Source organism: Hyperolius riggenbachi, chromosome 9 (genome assembly GCF_040937935.1).
Source record: "Hyperolius riggenbachi isolate aHypRig1 chromosome 9, aHypRig1.pri, whole genome shotgun sequence".
Classification (NCBI taxonomy): Eukaryota; Metazoa; Chordata; class Amphibia; order Anura; family Hyperoliidae; genus Hyperolius; species Hyperolius riggenbachi.
The window spans coordinates 46,438,181-46,457,147 of NC_090654.1; the positions used below are offsets into that span (position 1 = coordinate 46,438,181).

The 18,967-nt window shown below is 45.8% G+C and overlaps 1 protein-coding gene across 1 annotated transcript in view; it reads left to right on the forward strand.

The window, feature by feature from the left end:
- The window catches only part of QARS1 (glutaminyl-tRNA synthetase 1), a 135,046-nt gene that overhangs the window by 50,064 nt on the left and 66,015 nt on the right, over positions 1–18,967 (forward strand). The window contains exon 7 of the mRNA XM_068252658.1: positions 454–508. Coding sequence (XP_068108759.1) covers positions 454–508 — 55 coding nt within the window. The remainder of the gene's footprint in view (positions 1–453; positions 509–18,967) is intronic.

Sequence of the window (18,967 nt, forward strand, 5' to 3'; positions counted from 1 at the left end):
CGGAGGAAACCCACACAAAGATACAGATAAATTAATTAGCTTCCCCCTAAATTGGCCCTAGACTATGATATAAGCACTACGTGATACATATATGACTATGGTAAGGATTAGATTGTGAGCCCCTCTGAGGGACAGTTAGTGACGAGATAATATACTCTGTACAGCACTGCATAATATGTCGGCGCTATAGAAATACTAAAATAAATAAATTGACTCATCCGACATCTGTTCACCAGCCCTGTGTTCCATTGGCTTGTGTTTTTAGGCTGTTTAGGTTGTAGAGCTGGTTGCATAAAAAAAAACCTATTTGCAAGCAGATGTTCACAGTCCAATTTTTTATTTTAAACTCTTCTCTGTCTGCCTGAAGTTCGGTTTTAACTAGGTTTTTTTCCTTTTTGTGAAGAAAACTATTCATGGTTCAGCAATAACCCTTTGATGTGTTTTGTGTTGTAGGCCGCGAAGCAGAAAGTGGTAGACGCTGAGAAGAAACTCGATGCAGCTGTGAATGGTGAGGAGACTTGTTTGTTGTGTCTTATGTCTTGTCTGTAACGTTTTTTCTGTGTCCACATTTATTCCAGCGAGGGATAAAAGGCCCGCCAAGTCCCTCTCACGCGCTGTCGTCCTGCTCACCGCATACCTGACATTCCTGGCGAGTTGTTGCCCTGAGACTCTTCAGTTACAACCTGCATAACGTGCCACTCAAATATTTACCTCCTCACAGGAGGGGGGAGTGGAAATAAGTTTGACTTTTGTCATCTTATCAGTCAGCGGTGTGTCTGCCGGGAAAAGCAGCGTTTCGGCTTGTAATTTGAGAGGCTGTCGGATGTTTTGTGTCATGGTTGGCGTATGTGTGTGGGGATGCTGTCCTATCAAGCGGAGGTGATTATAGCATTCCAACGCAGGTCCGTTTACTTGTAAGACATGAGGAAACGAAACTGGCCCATACCAGCTGCCTCTGGTTCCTTCTGTATTTTCTTGTCACTATTCAATATGAATTAGCTGGGAATAGCTGGAGTCAATGTGATGTTTGCTCAGCACGCTGTATAACCACCATAGTGACTGTTAGTTTCCTGCAGCTAGGTTGTCATGGGCACATGTTGGTCTCAGAACTGAAGCAAGATTTCATCCAAGCTCAGATGGCCACCCCAACACCATTTTTGGAATTCTAACCTCTTTACGTAGGTGCAGGGTCTGTTAGCCCATGCTTTTGGAAAGGGGTTATGACTGAACTCTGATACCAGTAAAGGCCCGTACCCCCTAAGCAATTCTTACGAAGACTGGTGCTTTTTTACTTGAGCAACGAGAAATCGTTTTTGCGATCTCGCGACGTGGGTACAGGCACGGTACACAAATGACGTTTGCCGATGCACAGTAATGAGTACCACGATGGATCGGATCTTTAAAGTTAATCTGAGGCATATGTTAAAATAAAAAAGATACTTGCCTAAGAAGAGGGAAGGCTCTGGGGCCTATTGGGCGTTCCGGAGCAGTGCTTTTCAGCGCTGCTAGATTTTGGCGCAGCCGGCCCCACTATAGACTATAATGGGAATCACATCTACAGCGGCGCTCAGTAACGTCGTCGCCGCCACAAGACTGCGCTGAAGTTGCTTATAAAACGCAATAATTCATCCTCCAGCAATCGCTGGAAGCCAAATTCTGATTCCCCCACTATCCATGGCGGCCTGGAGGGCCGGAGAGGTAGATCATCAGCTCTGCTGAGATGCTAATTACCCCCACCTGTGCATGTTTGTGGTTTTCTGCAAAACGTGCACTCTTGGTGGACCTTGAGGACAGGGTTGGGGGACTCTGCTTTATAGGATCCAGAGCCTTCTCTCTCCTTAGGTAAGTATCTGTTTTTACTTTTTAAAAAAGGCTTCAGACTCACTTTTTAAGATCCCAGACAAATGCCACACAAAGTACTGCAATAATTTAGCTTCACGTTGGGTGATCTCCCCATAGAGCGAGCGCTGTACTGTGTAAATAGGTGACGGCGATCACCGCTGGGAGACTGATGGCGGAGCTCCGTCATTCAAGCGGAGGTGTGCTTGTATCGGCGTGCAATCTTGTGCACAACCCCGCCCCAGGACTTGACGCCAATTGGCGTTAGGCGGTCCCGGGGCTGCCGCCACATTCACGCCCAGCGGCCTTACATAGTCTTTCGGTAGTTAAAACCCTGGTAACAGCACCCCCCCTCCCCCCCCAAAAAAAAGTTTGGCAGCACCCACATTTATATTGCACTTTTCTCCTGGCTGACTCCAATGCGCCAGAGCTGCAGCCAATAGGGCACGCTCAGTGGCCAGCATCAATGTTAAGGAGACTTGCCCTACGTCTCCTTACTGAATATGTGCTGGCCTACTGATCAGGAAGATGTCCTTTTTATAGTAAAGCTATACTGAAAACAACAAAATGAATGAATTTTTTTTTTTACAATATTCTTGTATAAATGTAGCCCAGCCCCCCCCCCCCTCTCACCCCAATTTATATTCTTAAATTCATCACAGGTGGCAACTACTTTACACCCGTCATGTGCAGCTCTGCAGAATGTTCGTTTAGGGCCCGTTTCCAATAACCAGTGATGCGAGTGCCGCTACCTAGCAGCATAGTATCACTTCCGCTGGCGTCTGCGTCACACTGCATCTGCCGATCTGGAAGTGTATGGAGGGGATGGCGGGCGGATGAGGCTGAGCGAGAATCTGTAGCATGCTGCAGATTCTCGGATCGCTCCACACGCAATCGAAACTGTTCCATTGCCTTGCATTGAGTTCAGGACACCTGCATTGGTTTCAGGACACAGACAGCAAACTGCCATGGCCCTGACATCACGCTGTGGGAGGGGTTTCACCACAATATCAGCCATACAGATGCCCCTGATCTATTTGAGGAAAGGTAAAGCTTGATCGTATAAAAGGGGCATCAGCCTCTGATTTGGAGGAAGTTCAATCCTGTGTTAAAATTCTTCTTTACAGGGAACCTGCAACGAGTAAAATTATTTAAAATAAACACATGACATAGCTTTAAGTGAATATTACATACTAACCTCACCGTCAGTTTCTCTCAGAAGCTCACCATTTTTTTTCTTACAGTGATCCCTTCCAGTTCTGACAATATTTTATCAGAATTGAAATATACCAGTTGCTGTCAATTATATATCAGCAGCTGTCAGTTACAACTGAATGTGCAAGACAATGTCCATGTTTCCCTAAGGCTCAAGTGGGTGATGTTACAGTTTAACAGTGTGCTGACCAGGAAGCTGTTAAAGGGTAATGGCCATTTTTAAAATGAGAAAGAGATTGAGTAGTCTACACAGGAGGCAAGTATGACCTGTGTATGGTTATTTTGACTTTTTTTTTCAGTTCAGGTTCTCTTTAAGTCTTAGGTGTGTACACACATCCAATTTTGATTGGCCAATGACTGACCAAATTTACCACCTCCATGTAGCCATAAGGGCCGCCTCCTATTTATGACCATCTCTGAACTCTGTGTTACAGGAGGTTTGGGACCAAGAAGTCTGACTCCAGTCCTCAAGCCTCAGGACCCTCACTGACACCCCCCTCCCCCCTATTTCCTCTTGTTGCCTTTGAGACTTCCTGAAAGTGAGGGGAAAACTCTCCTTTAGGTCACAGTTAAAAGCTGCTACACCTTCTGAAATTTCCTCAGTCTATTCAAAAAGCTTAGACCAGCGGTGCCCATTGTGTTGATTACATGTAGATCAGTCGCATGCTGCATGCTAGAGTGATAAAATAGGAGCACTGTTCCCTCAGCAAAGTGACACACACCCTGCCCCCGGAGTGACATGCTGAGGTTCTTTGCCACGCCCAGAGACTTGAGTTGTAGTTGGGGCAGCGAGTCCGGGCAGCACTATAGTAGCTGTCCATTCACTTCAGACACAGGATCGCTGCTCCACCATCCAGGAGGTCTCATTAAAGTGGACCTAAACGCAGAACTTCCTCTCTGCTCAAAAAGATAAGCCACAGCATGATAACCTTTAAAGAAAAAAACATTTCTTCATTACAACTTATAGAAATCCTAAATAAAACCTGAAGGGTTAACTTCCTGGACATTTCTGGGAGCACAGAAAGGGTTAGCCTTCAATGTTTACACAACATCACAAGTAGTCATCCTTTTGACTACATAATATCACAAAATAGTGCAGCTCACTTCCATGATTTATACTTGCTGATAACTGCCAATTAGACAGGCTAATCTCCCTAAACACAGAGAATTTCTTAGCAACTATAGATTTTCTTTGTATGCTGTGCAAGAGTTTGGGTCGGATTTTAAAGTGAACCTGAACAGAGTACAATTATTTAAAATACACACATGATATACCTGCAAATGAATATTACATACTTGCCTTACCATCCGTTCCTCTCATAAGCTCGTCATTTCTTTCTTCTCCTTCCAGTACTGACTAGATCTTGTCACACTTGACTCTCAGGAAGCTGAAAGCCTTAGGGGCCTTTTGCACTAGATCTGTTGCTGTCAGTTGTTATAACTGGAAGGACAACTGATGTGCAAGGTAATGTCCATGCTCAAGTGATATTACTGGGTAAAGCGGAATATTACCCTGCATTTCAACTTCCGTGTTACTTCTGGCCGCCGGAGGCGATCGGAAGAACGCCTCCGGAGCGCCCTCTAGTGGGCTTTCATGCAGCCAACTTTCAGTTGGCTGCATGAAATAGGTTTTTTTTTTTATTAAAAAAAAACCCTCCCGCAGCCTCCCTGGCGATCTTAATAGAACGCCAGGGAGGTTAAAGCGCCAGAGCAGCAGCCACCAGGGCGCGCTCTATATTCAGTAGCAGTGTTAGGGAGACTTGTCAAAGGTCTCCTACTGAATGGGTGCTGGCTTACTGAACAGGCAGAGCCAAGATTCGAACCCTGGTCTCCTGTGTCAGAGGCAGAGCCCTTAACCATTACACCATCCAGCCACCTCTAGACCAGCATTTGAGAGCTTTAAAGTTCCATGCAGAGAAATGCTACCGCAGCCGAAGTTAGATAATACATTTAAGTGTAAACACAAGATAACAAGTGAGGAATGTGGCTCACTCTCTGACTGTGCAGGAGCTGCTGGACCTAGAAGCTGTTGCGTGGTCATTGTCTGTTTTTTTAAAATGGACAATGGAAAATTGTGGTGTGTGTGTGGTGTGTGTGTGGTGTGTGTGTGGTGTGTGTGTGGTGTGTGTGTGGTGTGTGTGTGGTGTGTGTGTGGTGTGTGTGTGGTGTGTGTGTGGTGTGTGTGTGGTGTGTGTGTGGTGTGTGTGTGGTGTGTGTGTGGTGTGTGTGTGGTGTGTGTGTGGTGTGTGTGTGGTGTGTGGTGGGTGTGTGTGTGGTGTGTGTGTGGTGTGTGTGTGGTGTGTGTGTGGTGTGTGTGTGGTGTGTGTGTGGTGTGTGTGTGGTGTGTGGTGTGTGTGTGTGGTGTGTGTGTGGTGTGGTGTGTGTGGTGTGTGTGTGGTGTGGTGTGTGTGGTGTGTGTGTGGTGTGTGTGGTGTGTGTGTGGTGGGTGTGTGTGTGGTGTGTGTGTGGTGTGTGTGTGGTGTGTGTGTGGTGTGTGTGTGGTGTGTGTGTGGTGTGTGTGTGGTGTGTGTGTGGTGTGGTGTGTGTGGTGTGTGTGTGGTGTGGTGTGTGGTGTGGTGTGTGTGGTGTGTGTGGTGTGTGTGTGGTGGGTGTGTGGTGTGTGTGTGGTGTGTGTGTGGTGTGTGTGTGGTGTGTGTGGTGTGTGTGTGGTGTGTGTGTGGTGTGTGTGTGGTGTGTGTGTGGTGTGTGTGTGGTGTGTGTGTGTGGTGTGTGTGTGGTGTGGTGTGTGTGGTGTGTGTGTGGTGTGGTGTGTGGTGTGGTGTGTGTGGTGTGTGTGTGGTGTGTGTGGTGTGTGTGTGGTGGGTGTGTGTGTGGTGTGTGTGTGGTGTGTGTGTGGTGTGTGTGTGGTGTGTGTGTGGTGTGTGTGTGGTGTGTGTGTGGTGTGTGTGGTGGGTGTGTGTGTGTGTGTGTGTGTGTGTGTGTGTGTGTGGGTGTGTGTGGTGGGTGTGTGTGGTGGGTGTGTGTGGTGGGTGTGTGTGGTGTGTGTGGGTGGTGTGTGTGTGTGGTGTGTGTGTGTGGTGTCTCTGTGTCTCTGTGTCTCTGTGCCTCTCTGAAAAATATAAAAGCCAAAACAGGTTTGCTGAGCGTAAAATTAAAGGTCACAATAAACGTACATATATCATACTTACCTCCTGTGTAGTTTACTCATCTATCTTTCTCCCCTCCTATGTCCCGTTTGTCTGCTGTGATCAATGGAATTCTCTGTCCATTTTTAAAATGGCCATTACCTCGTAACAGGTTCCGGGTCGGAACACTGTTATAACATAGCCCACTTGAGCCATAGGGAAACATGGACATTACCTTGCACATCAGTTGTCCACTTAAATTATATCTGAGAGCAACTGATATATTTAAGTTCAAAGTCTTGTCAGAACTGGAAGGAGTTGTAAGAAGAAAATTGTGAGCTTTTGAGAGGAACTGGCGGTAAGGTAAGTATATAGTATTCATTTGCAGGTACATTCTGTGTTTAGGTTAAATCATTTTACTAGGTTCACTTAAAGGGAACCTGAACTGAGAAGGATATGGATGTTTCCTTTTAAATAATACCAGCTGCCAGACTCTCTTGCTGATGTCTTTGCTGCAGTAGTGGCTGAATCACACACCTGAAACAAGCTTGCAGCTAATCCAGTCTGACTTCAGTCAGAGCACCTGATCTGCATGCTTGTTGAGGGGCTGTGGCTAAAAGCATTAGAGACACAGGCGCAGCAGGAGAGTGGTATTTTTTTTTTTTTTTAAGGAAAAATCCATATCCTTCTTAGTTTAGGTTCCCTTTAAAGGGGAACTGAAGAGAGGTATATAGAGGCTGTCATGTTTATTTCCTTTTAATCAATACCAGTTGCCTGGCAGCCCTGCTGGTCTATTTCTCTGCAGTAGTATCTGATTAAAACCAGAAACAAGCATGCAGCTAGTCTTGTCAGATCAGACTTATAAGTCTGAAACACCTGATCTGCTGCATGCTTGTTCAGGGGCTATGGCTAATAGTATTAGAGGCAGAGGATCAGCAGGGCTGCCAGGCAACTGGTATTGTCTAAAAGGAAATAAACATGACAGCCTCCATATACCTCTCTCTTCAGTTCCCCTTTAAGGATCTTTGATTTGGGCTTTTTATGTTTCCTGTATGCCTGGCGTGTGCCCGGTGTATTCCTGGCCTGGCATGTGCCCGGTGTATTCCTGGCCTGGCGTGTGCCCGGTGTATTCCTGGCCTCATGTATGTTGTATGGGGCATTGCTGCGATTGCGACAGCATTGCAGTGTTCCGCACTAGTTGCTGGTCTTGTAAGTTCTGAGCGCGCCTCTCTCTCCTCCTGATACTTGGGACAATGAGCGCTGTGTCCTCAGTGCACACAGAACACTTTGCTCCCGCCAGTTACTGGATTAAGTAACAGGAGAGATGATGTAGAGAAATCTCCCATAACCGCACCTCAGGCCACGTCCTCTGGAGACCGGGCAGCGGGTGTTTAATCCGCCGAGAATCTTCAGCTCTACAGCACAAACTGTAAACATGGCCGACCTCACATGGCTCTTCTGCCAAAGCCATATTGCAATGGAAACAAGACTTGTGATATTGACCAACTATTTTTTTTTTTCCTGCCTCTTAAAAGAAGTTTACTGAATAGAACTTGATGAATAAAAATGTAGTAATTTTTTTGTACAATATTACAGTACTTCATGAACTTAGTCAGTTTCTTGACTATTGTATATCAGTGTGAGGTAAGATTTTACATTCTTAAAGTGATCCCGAGCCGAAGCTCTAGATCAAAATGTGATGCTTACCTTAAAGAGACTCTGTAACATCAAAAACCTCCCCTGGGGGGTACTCACCTCAGGTGGGGGAAGCCTCCGGATACTAATGAGGCTTCCCACGCCGTCCTCTGTCCCACGGGGGTCTCGCTGCAGCCCTCCGAACAGCCGGCGACAGAGCTGACTGTAGCTTCAATATTTACCTTTGCTGGCTCCAGCGGGGGCGCTGTGGCTGCTTTCGGCACGGAAATACCCGATCTCCGTCGGGTCCGCTCTACTGCGCAGGTGCCGGAAACTTGCGCCTGCGCAGTAGAGCAGACCCGACGGCGATCGGGTATTTCCGCCTACTTTGGAGCCGACAGCCGTCAGAGCGCCTGCGCAGGAGCCGGGAAGGTAAATATTGACGTCACCGCTGCACGGAGGGCTGCAGCGAGACCCCTGAGGGATGGAGGACGGCGTGGGAAGCCTAATTAGGATCCGGAGGCTTCCCCCACCCGAGGTGAGTACCCCCCAGGGGACGTTTTGTCATTACAGTTCCTCTTTAAGAGAGGGAAGCCTCAGGATCCTACTGAGACTTCCCTCGTGGCTCTGATGTCCCCTGCCGCCGAGTACTGCTCTCTTTCAGATTAGGGCCGTGCTCCTCCTCTGTTACAAGTGCAGCTGCACATGCACAGGAGCTGCTCGTACATGAGCAGCCTCGGCTTACTGCGCATGCGTGGGCGGCCTTGTTGATAATCTTCTGGGGGGCCACACTCTACTACGGGGGACTTCACAGCACTGAAGGAAGCCTCAATAGGATACTGAGGCTTTCCGCTGTTTAAATTTAGGTAAGCATCTCATTTTGTACCCGAACTTCGGCTTGGGTACACTTTAACTTTATTACAGATGGCGGCATCTATGCTTCTGGCAAGGAATGTTTGTTGTGAAGTGAGCAGGAACGTCACGCTGCGTGACATCATAGCCTAGGTGAAACATCGCTGGGAGGGTGGGGCTACAGGCCTATATACATCAATGTGCTGAAACTAGGATAGTTTATGTAAAAATGGGTACCCTGAATTAACTGACTGCATTCTACTCTGTCATTAAGGTTCCACTTTATAGTGGAACACCGACCTTTTTCTGGCGGTGGGTATACATGTGGGCACACGACGGGCGCAAACAAGAATTCAAGCAATCACAGTACTTTGTGCAGGAGTTGTCTGATCTTAAAAGAACACTTATCGATTTTTTTTTTTTTTTCTGCTGCTAAGTAGTGATGTATGCATTTCACTTGCTTATCACTTTTGTTTACTGTATCAAATTTCTTTCACTCTTAACTGACATCAAATCTGACGGCAGAATGAACCATGAGGTGAGGGGGAATTCCCTCACACTACATCTGTTAACCCTGTATGTGAGAAATCTCTCAGCAGCTGCCTGTGTCTGACTGAAGTGTCTGAAGAGAGCAGAGGAAATGTAACTACCAGTAGTTATAAACATTTGTCATTGTATGTGAAACCTGACACCACAGCTTTGCATACTTTTTTGCATTCAGAGAAAAATACTCTGTATTCTGATATGCAAAAAACACTGGCTCTGCATTGAAGCAGACACCCCTTTTGCAAATGAATTGTTCCAATAGACCTAAATCCTACACACAATGAATTAAAGCTTTTGCCTCTGATGTTTAATATTGAACATGAAAATTAGGAAAATGTTTACAAAGCTACTTAGACATTGTTTGTACATTGTCATTTTAGAACACTTGATAGTGTTCCTTTAAAGATTCGATCTGCCGTGAAGGTCGTTATTGCTGCGTGTCGATAAGCATCCTCGTAATCGTGTGCTTGTACCTACAATGCAAGATCGTGGAAATGATAGCTTGTTGCTTGAAAGATTGTCGGCCATTGGAAAAATAGCTTAGAGAGTACGGTCCTTTAGAACTGCTATATGATCCCAACTCATCCATACCGGTTTCATCTATTTGTCTCTGGACAAGTCCGGCTCGACCATACCCCAGGGAGGTTAAAGGGGATGTCAGATGGAAAGACTTGTTCATCAGAAACTTCTGTGGCAATAGCTATCCACCACTTTTACCACCAGTCCTGTGTTCCTGGTCTTCTGTTGCATGCGTACGTGTGTCTTTGGAGAGCTTTGCACCAGACATCTGCGTGAACATGAAGTGAGATTACAATTGCTTTGACATTTGTCTGTGGTACACGACACCTCTTGTAATTGAATGTTAATTTTTGTATCTTTCCATTTCACTTCGCAGCCAGCTGTGAACTTTAAAAGTTGCCCAAAAATGTTAATAGAGTTTTATTTCCAACCATTAAAGATTACACAAGAGTAATGTGGACTGTGCAATTCTCTCCTTTTTCCTGCTTGATTAATTAAGGGCTCAGAGCAGAGAACATTGCAAATCCTCCTGCAAACATAATAGGCACATGCTGACACACCCATCAGGCAATTATTAGGAACTCTGGGCAATGGGACTGCTGTATTTCTCTCTGCATTTAAAATGAAAGTTTGAAACGTATGATGATCCCCTTTGGGTTGTAAGAGAAATTGCTGACCGGGAGACTTGGGCGCAGGATACAGCCAAGTCCCTGCAGCATTACTATTCCCCCTCCAGGTCCACGTGGATGGTGGGGAATTATGTAATTTGGGTTCCAGCTATTGCTGGGAGCCGAATTAGTGTTTTTAACTTGTTGTCGACCGCGCCACAGCAATTGGAGTGAACGCGGCGGCAGCCCCAGGACCGCTCAATGCCAATTGGCGTGAAGTCCTGGGGGCGGAGATTGCAGAGGATTGCACACGCCGATGCGTGTGTATCCCTGCTTAAATGACAGAGCTCCGCCCCATCATCAGTCTCCCATCAACGATCGCTGCTAGGAGACTGTTAGATGGCGAAACCGTCGTCTATTTACATAGTACAGCGCTGCGATCTACCGCAGCGCTGTACTGGGGACAACCGTGTCACACGGTTCAGGAGCAAGGCTGGTGGGGGGAGGGTGCAAAAAATAGGAACATTTATTTTAAAGTGTATAAACAAAAAAGAAACAAACATGCTGGCAGCGATCAGAGCCCACCAACAGAAATCTCTGTTGGTGGGTAGAAGGGGGGGGGGGGGGAGAAATCACTTGTGTGCTGAGTTGTACGGCCCTGCAGCAAGCCCTAAAAGTTGCAGTGGCCTATTTTTGTAAAAAAAAAAACATAGCCTGGTTACTATGGGGTTGTAAGCCTATGGTCCTTCAGTGGTTAAAAGTAACTTCAGCGAGTTACTCGCTGTGCGCTACTATAGCTGTAATTCCTAATCTTCTGAGCTGGATTCCTTGTTTGTTTGGGAGGTTCTCCCAATGCTTGTCCAATCTAAATGGGGTGTGTGTAATGGGCTTCAGGATCATGTAATCTTTCTCCTCACAGATTCTCTCAAAAATAGGTATTTAAAGGACGTCTGAGGTGACATGAGATAGACATGTGCAAAGCACACAAATAACTATGCTGCGTTCCATTTTTTTCTTGTTTTGCCTGAAAGAGTTAATCAGGTATGAGAGTGACAGTTTCTGTCTGGGTCGGACTATAGCATAACGCTCACTGATGAGGAATTACAGCTATAAAACTTTTTCCTGGCAGTAAATGGCTTCTGAGTGCAGAAAAGCGATAAGGGTCAATAGTTCATAGATTTTAGCTCTGGCATACATCAATGAATGTGTCATTGAGCAAAAATAAAACGGTAAAAATGTAAAAAGTAGGTTTAAAATAAAACTGTGGTATGTCTTAAAAAAACATTTTCACCTTGGATGTCCTTTAACCTCCCTGGCATTAATCCTGAGCTGAAATTGGGCTAGCCGCCGAAGGCTTAAAGGGAACCTAAACTGAGCATATGGATTTTTCCTTTTAAAATACCAGTTGCCTGACTCTGCTGCTGATCCTGTGTCTCTAATACTTTCAGCCACAGCCCCTCAACAAGCATGCAGATCAGGTGCGCTGACTGAAGTCAGACTGGATTAGCTGCATGCTTGTTTCAGGTGTGATTCAGCCACTACTGCAGCCAAAAAGATCAGCAGGACAGCCAGGCAACTGGTATTGTTTAAAAGGAAACTTCCTCCTCATCGGTAGCCATTCTATTTCCTGTCCTCGGAGGCTCTTAGTCACTGGTGAGATTGCCGTCATTGATCTCACCAAAATGTTACAGCGCCACTTGGAGGATGGTGCCCAGGAAGATGAGTGACTGCTGGGGCTGCTGCTGGCTTCTTGGCAGCATGATTGTTTCCTGATTTTAGGGTTTGAAATGTTCAGAAAAGGCCCTGAAATTTGGAAACCCTACCGCCAGGGGGACCCTTAACGGAGGAGGAAGAAGGCTCTGGTTCCTGCACTGGCTCCCCTCTTAGCCCACCAAGCTGTCTTCCACTGTGGGTGGGCTTTGGGAGTACTTGGTCTCTTGAAGACTGGCAAAGTCTCCCGCGGCGGGAGGTTTAAATGGAGCATTAGGTAAGATGAGAGGAACGGGAAGGCTCTATAGGACCCAGAGCCTTCCCTCATCTTATGCTGGGGAAGCGCGGTACGTTTCTGTACCGTATATATCGAGCTGTTGATGCTCCCAGCTGATAATTTCCGACAGGTCCGATGACCCGCCAGATCGATACCCCGCTCGATCCCCGCGGGCAGACAATAGCAGGGAGTCGAGCGGAAGATAAGGAAGCGCCCGCGGGGAAGAGCGGGAATCGATCCGGACGCGCGGGGATGCGGTGGGAGTCAATCCGGCGGCTAATCGAGCCGCCGGGCCGACCCATGGATGCCCAGCATTAGACAAGTCCTTAGGTAAGCTTGTGGTTTTTTTTTTTTGTTTTTGTTTTTTCATTTTTGGCTTCAAATTCACATTAAAGGCAGATAATCAGTCGAACAGCCAGGCAACTGGTATTGTTTTAAATACAGTATAGCTAAATATGCCAGCCTCCATATCCCTCTCGCTTCGTGTCCTTTTTTAAGTTTTTTTTTTTTTTTTTTTTTCACTCTCCTGCCCCTTCCTGCCCTCCCATCCTAACAAAACGTACTTAGAAGTACTCCGTACTTAGAAAATTCTGGGGATGACCTGACGTGGAATTATCTTAAAACCCCTCTGACAGGCCTCTTGAGTGTAGGAAGCCAGGCTAGTGCAAGGGCAGCACAGTCCATTGTAAGGTGTGGGGGTGCACATGATCCACAAAGTTGAGCATCCCTGCAGGGCGTAACTTCCTATCTCAGGATACTTGTTACACCAGACCCACCCCCATCTTGCAGAATAGCGCAACATCTGAGTTTTCATACTGTACCAAGTTCCAGCGGTAGGACAGGTCCCCTTCACTGCCTCTTCAGTATAGCCATACAGTCAATCGTGCCGCTCCCGACACTGCGAGCCGCAAGGTCAGTGTTAATTTCAAGCCTGTCCTCATGACCCACCACCAAAAGGGGAACTGTAGTGAAAATTAATGTATTAATGAATACATTGCTTATTTTTTACAATATCCATTATAGATTTAGTCATTCTTTACCCATAGTAAAATCTTTCCGCTCCCTGATTTATATTCTGAAATGCATCACAGGTGTCAACAACTTTAGTTCTGCCAGATGATCTTTACGGAATGTTCCTTATTGAGTTCTGTGCACAGAGGGAGAATTTGCTGGCTTGGCAGTTGGAAAAAGCTGTTCTGTTCTTTCCCACAATGCAACAAGGTTCACACCGCAAACGGTCAGGACCATGGTCAGGACATCACACTGTGGGAGGAGTTTCACCACAAATCAGCCATACAGACCCCCCCCCCCCCCCCCCCCCTTGTCCCACAATGCAACAAGGTTCACACCGCAAACGGTCAGGACCATGGTCAGGACATCACACTGTGGGAGGAGTTTCACCACAAATCAGCCATACAGACCCCCCCCCCCCCCCCCCCCCCCCCGATAATCTAATAGAGAAAAGGTAAAGAATTCTTGAGGGCAAGGGAATATTGGCTACTGGTTACGATGAAGTTCAATATTGGGTTAAAGTTCCTGTTTAATCCACATAGCTGAGACTAATTACCCCCTCTGTGCCTATGTGAGGTTACCTGCAAAACATGCATTGTTGGTGGGTCATGAGAACTGGTTTAGGAAACCCTGCGCTAGCTGGTTGGCGGAACACTGAAGAGTACCTGTCCTGCTGACTGCTGTGGACCCAGGGTGCATTAAAGCGGATCCGAGATGAAAAACTAACTAGAACAAGTAACTTGTCTATATATCTTATCTAAAGTTTACACAGCAAATCTAGCTGCAAACAGCTTCAACAGAATGATTATTTCTTCCTGTGATACAATAACAGCAGCCATGTTGTTTGTAAACATTACACACAGGCAAAGCTGATAGCATCTCCAGCTCTCTGCCTGTGACAAATTCACTCTGCTCTCCTCCTCCTTCCTCCCCTCTGCCTGTGAAATCTCTGGCTAGTAACCTCCTCCTCCTGCCCAGACTAAGCTCCCATAATCCCTTGCTACAGTGCCAAGCTGTGGGCGAGGCTTGTTTAGTTTATAGGGAATTAGAGTATTAAAACAAAGTATTTGGTTTGAGGAATGCCCTATAAACTATATGAAAGGAACACAATTATGCAATGAGTAAAAGTTTTTTTATCTCGGAACCACTTTAAGCCTGAAAGTGATGTGGAATCTTGGGCTATTCAACACAGGACCAGTGGAGATGCGGCGATCCGCACTACCTTAGCAACTCCTCTACCTCGGCTGAAGGGCATAGGAATTGTTGTAGGAGGAAAAAAAGATGGAGGATTGCTCCGTAGCGCGTTAATCTTTTATAGTTTTAAAAACACTTACTAGACAGTAGTGTATGATGAGCTTATAAGGGTAAAACCCAGATGGCATCCTCTCAGGGCAGCCTGTTTCTCCTGTGTGGCCAACGGGTGGTTGTCACAGATTTCATATGGGCCGTAGGTGCCTCTGTCGGGAAAGGAACGTGTGCCTGTAGCTTCACTCTGCGCCTTCGTCAGGTGGGCTACTGGCTGGCACACAAAACCGAAACCAAGAACTGAACTTCATCCCAATCAGTAGCTAATACCCCCTTTCCCAGGGTGCTCTGTATGGCTGTTATTGTGGTGAAACCCCTCCCACTGTGTGATGTCAGGACGATGGTGACATCACACTGTGTGAGTCTTGTTGGGAAATAACAGCTGTTTCCAACTGCCAAAAAAAAGCAATCAGCATTTCCTACCACTGACATCACCTGCCAGCAGTAAAAATGTCACCATGTGATAAATGTCAGAATGTAAATCAGGGAGAGGAAAGCTTTTACCATGGGCAAACGCTGACTAAAATATTTATACATAATTTATTGTAAAAATAAAGCACTTTTTTATTACGTTATTTTCACTGAAGCTTCTCTTTAAATAGATAAGAAACAGGAAATGGAAGATGACTTAATTGATTTACCTCAGCGACCGCAAACAACTTCCACTGGAAGTTGCAATCATGGCTTGTGGGTTATCATGGTAACCAGGATGCTGTTTTGGGGAGGTGGACGTATGTGCCCCCTTGTGAAGCTGTACTACACCAGTTGGGGTCCCCTCCTGTGGGGAAAACCTGTATATGATCCAATCGCCACGATCAGCAATAAAGTGGCGTTTTTCGATCCGTCGTGTATGTGGCCATGTCAGGCTGTCCGAGGGGAAGGGGGCGGACGTGCTTCATATGACGTTTAGTATTGTTAAGCCCCTGCTCTGTACAGAAGTATGAATGTATTTTGGTAGTTGCCAAACCTTTTATTTTGGGGAGGTGATGTGGACATTTTTGTATGGTTGAAATGTTTCCTTTTTAAAGTGACACTGAAGTGGAATAAAACCCTTATAATGAATTGTATGTGTAGTACAGATAATGAATAGAACATTAGTAGCAAAGAAAAGTCTCGTGTTTTTTTATTTTCAGTTGTAGCATTTTTTTTTTCTTGCATCATTCTCTAATATTTGCAGTTTACGAACTACACTCTGTATTTTAAACTATATGAAACCGAGCAGAGCTAATGACACTTAACTTCCCTGCAGTAAAATCTTATCTGGAGTTGGCTTTCACTGTTTCTTTGATGTATAAGTGCTTCAGAAAACAGCACTGTGTACCTGACCAAATTTGGTCAGAGAGCTCAGAGAAGCTCTTTTGCATAGATAACAAGTGAAGTTTCTTAACGCTTCATATACTGGAAACCATATGAGACTCATATCTGTGCTACAAAGGTTCTATTTGTTAGCTTTCCTGTGCATACAAGTCATCATAAAGGTGGCCATACACTTATAGATTTGCAGCAGATTCAAATATCCGATAGATTTCTGTCAGATTGAATCTGACAGGAATCTGATGTGTGCCACACACTAGGAGCAGATTTCCAATAGATTTCAGAATAATATCTAAATGCATTATTGGACCATTAGATCCAATGCAATGCTATGGACCATAGATCTGCTACCAGCAACAGATCGGCCTAGATCTTCCATCCTGTCAGATCAAATCCATCGAAATCGGCCACCGATCGATCGATAGTTTGAAAGAATCGATTTCTGATGAATTCCATAGAATCGATCGATTAATGGCTGAAATCGACCAGTGTATGGGCACCTTAAGTTTATTTTCACTTCAGATTTACTTTAATGTGACTGTTTTGGCTGTGTTACCACATGCCTGTGGTGCCTCGAATGTCCTTGTGGGACACGTAAGCTCTGCATAAGGTTTTCCAGCCTGTCCTACTTCTGCCAAGGTCAGATGACCAGAGTAGACAACCACAGAGAATGACTGACCATGTGGCTTCACACAGCAGTCTTCGCAAGTGATGCTCAGTCAGTTGGCAGGGGTTAATTCCCCCCCCCCCCCCCCCATCCACACTCAGCGCTCTCCTTTTACGCCTGCCTGCCAGTGGCTGTGGGTTTGTTTGTTTAGCAATTAGAGCAGCCTGTTAACAAGATGCCCCAATTTCCAAGGAGGTCTCTGTGGGCCGCTCAGAAACTGAAGATTTTTTTTCTCGAGGTTCTTGAAGGTGACATTAAGGCGCTGCGCTGTGCCAGCTGGGAGCCACGCTGAGCACACATAACACTGCATTATTGATTCCCCCTCCTTTCCCGCTCCCGCCTGTAAGCCTTGCAAGTTTATGGACAGAAACTGGCTGTACGGCGCACATGGAAGAGCCCAGTGTTCCTGGCCTAAGTGTAAGCCCTAATTGTGCTCCTATACTCCACTGTTCTCAAATAACAACAAAGCACAAATAAATATCTCTCTGCAGGGAGGATGTCGTCAGGAGGACTTGGAAAAGGAGCAGTTCAAGGCTGCCACAATCCTTCTTTTGAATATTTTCTAACTAGGGAAAACTCTGTAGCAGTCAATAAGCTCAGTGTGGTGGATTTGAGGAACACTCGTGGGGAAGACAGTCTGTACAGTTACTATCGCCTGAAACGATCATGAAGTGTGTAGGGAGAGATTTGTCCACTTTCTGCACCTTTAACCTTTAGCTAATACTCCCTTTCCCATAAGAAAAAACTTTCCTTTTTCCCGAATAGATGATCAAGGACTTCTGTATGGCTGATATTGTGGTGAAACCCCTCCCACAGTGTGATGTCATGACCATGGTCCTGACAGTTTGCCATCTGTGATCCTTGTTGCATTGTGGGAAATAACGTCTGTTTTCCACTGCCAAGTCAGCAATAGCTCCGCCTGTGCATAGAACTCTCAGTAAATGAACATTCTGTACAGTTCACCTGGCAAAACTAAAGATGTCACCACCAGTGATAATTTTTAGAATGTAAATCGGGGAGAGGAAAGATTTTACAATGTGAAAACCTTGTCTTAATTTTTAATAACTTAGGCGCTCCCAGTCTGTGTGCAGCTGCATAAGACACTGTACTGTAGAGTGGAGGAAGCGGGCAGGTCACACGAAACGCGCTCTCTTTCTGTGTCCAATAAAATCCTTTCCTAAAGTAAGACTTTTATTACCCCGTTTTATCCATTGCATACTACATCCGGGAGCCTCCTCCCATTTTGTGTACAGTTCCCCCCCCCCCTCCCCAGGGGTGTCCCCGAATTAATTATCCAGTGGTCCTTCTTCTGGAGTGCGACCCAACCTGTCCTGAAGAGGATACCTAATGAAATGAAATTCTCCACCTGCCTGATAATCTGGTTGCCTAATAGCAATCCTGTTTTTTAAGCAGTATTTATTTCACACAATATTTTATTGCCTGGAGGCCTCATTCACACTTAGAAACGCAAAACGCCGGAGATTTTTCCTGGCGTTTTGCAGGAGTGATTTTTTTCCGCGATTTCACGTAGAAAAATCACTGAATAGTGCGGCGATTTTGCCACAATCGCGTTTAGCGCTTCTATAGCACTGAAACGCGATCGCTGCGAAGTCGTCTGAATGGTGCAGGCGACGCGTTTGTGTTTTGCGGTTTTTGGGCGATTAGCGCAAATTGCCCAAGTAAAAAAGGGGCCATAGGGTTTCATTATGCTAGCGCTTTTAAAAAGTGCTAGCGTTTGAGCATTTTGCCGAAATCGCGGCAAAACGCTCTAGTGTGAATGGGGCCTGGCTCTCCTGGTGCTTTTTTCTTTTTCCTCTCCCGATCCTGAGGTTTTTCACTCAAAATTTTATTGCCTGGACACCAATAATTTATAAATTAATTTTGTAAAAAAAAAATAAGCAATTTACTTTTTTTTTTTTTACTACAGTTCCTCTTTTTGAGGGCATATTCACAGCGGGACGTGGCTGTTTAATGCAACGTTAAAGTCGCGACATGTCTGCGTTTAGAGGTAACGCACTGCAAGCAATGAGTTACCACAACACAACATTTTCACATCTCACTGTGAACGGCCCATAGGATTATCATTGCAGTGCGGTAAGCTGCGTTACAAGACTATATAACGCAGCTCCGCAACGTGGCACTGTGAATGCCACCTAAAGGACCATTAACATGAAAAAAGTAGGCAGTTAAAATCTGACAGAACTGACAGGTTTTGGGCCAGTCCATCTCCTCATGGGGGATTCTCAAGGTTTTCATACAGCCTTATCAATCCCTGCTATGTACTGATGAGGACCAAAAGTCCGAAACAGGCTGTCTACATGTGGGTTTGATATGGCTGTGTAAAACTTAAAGCTATAGGCTTGCTATACACCAGCGGTTCTGG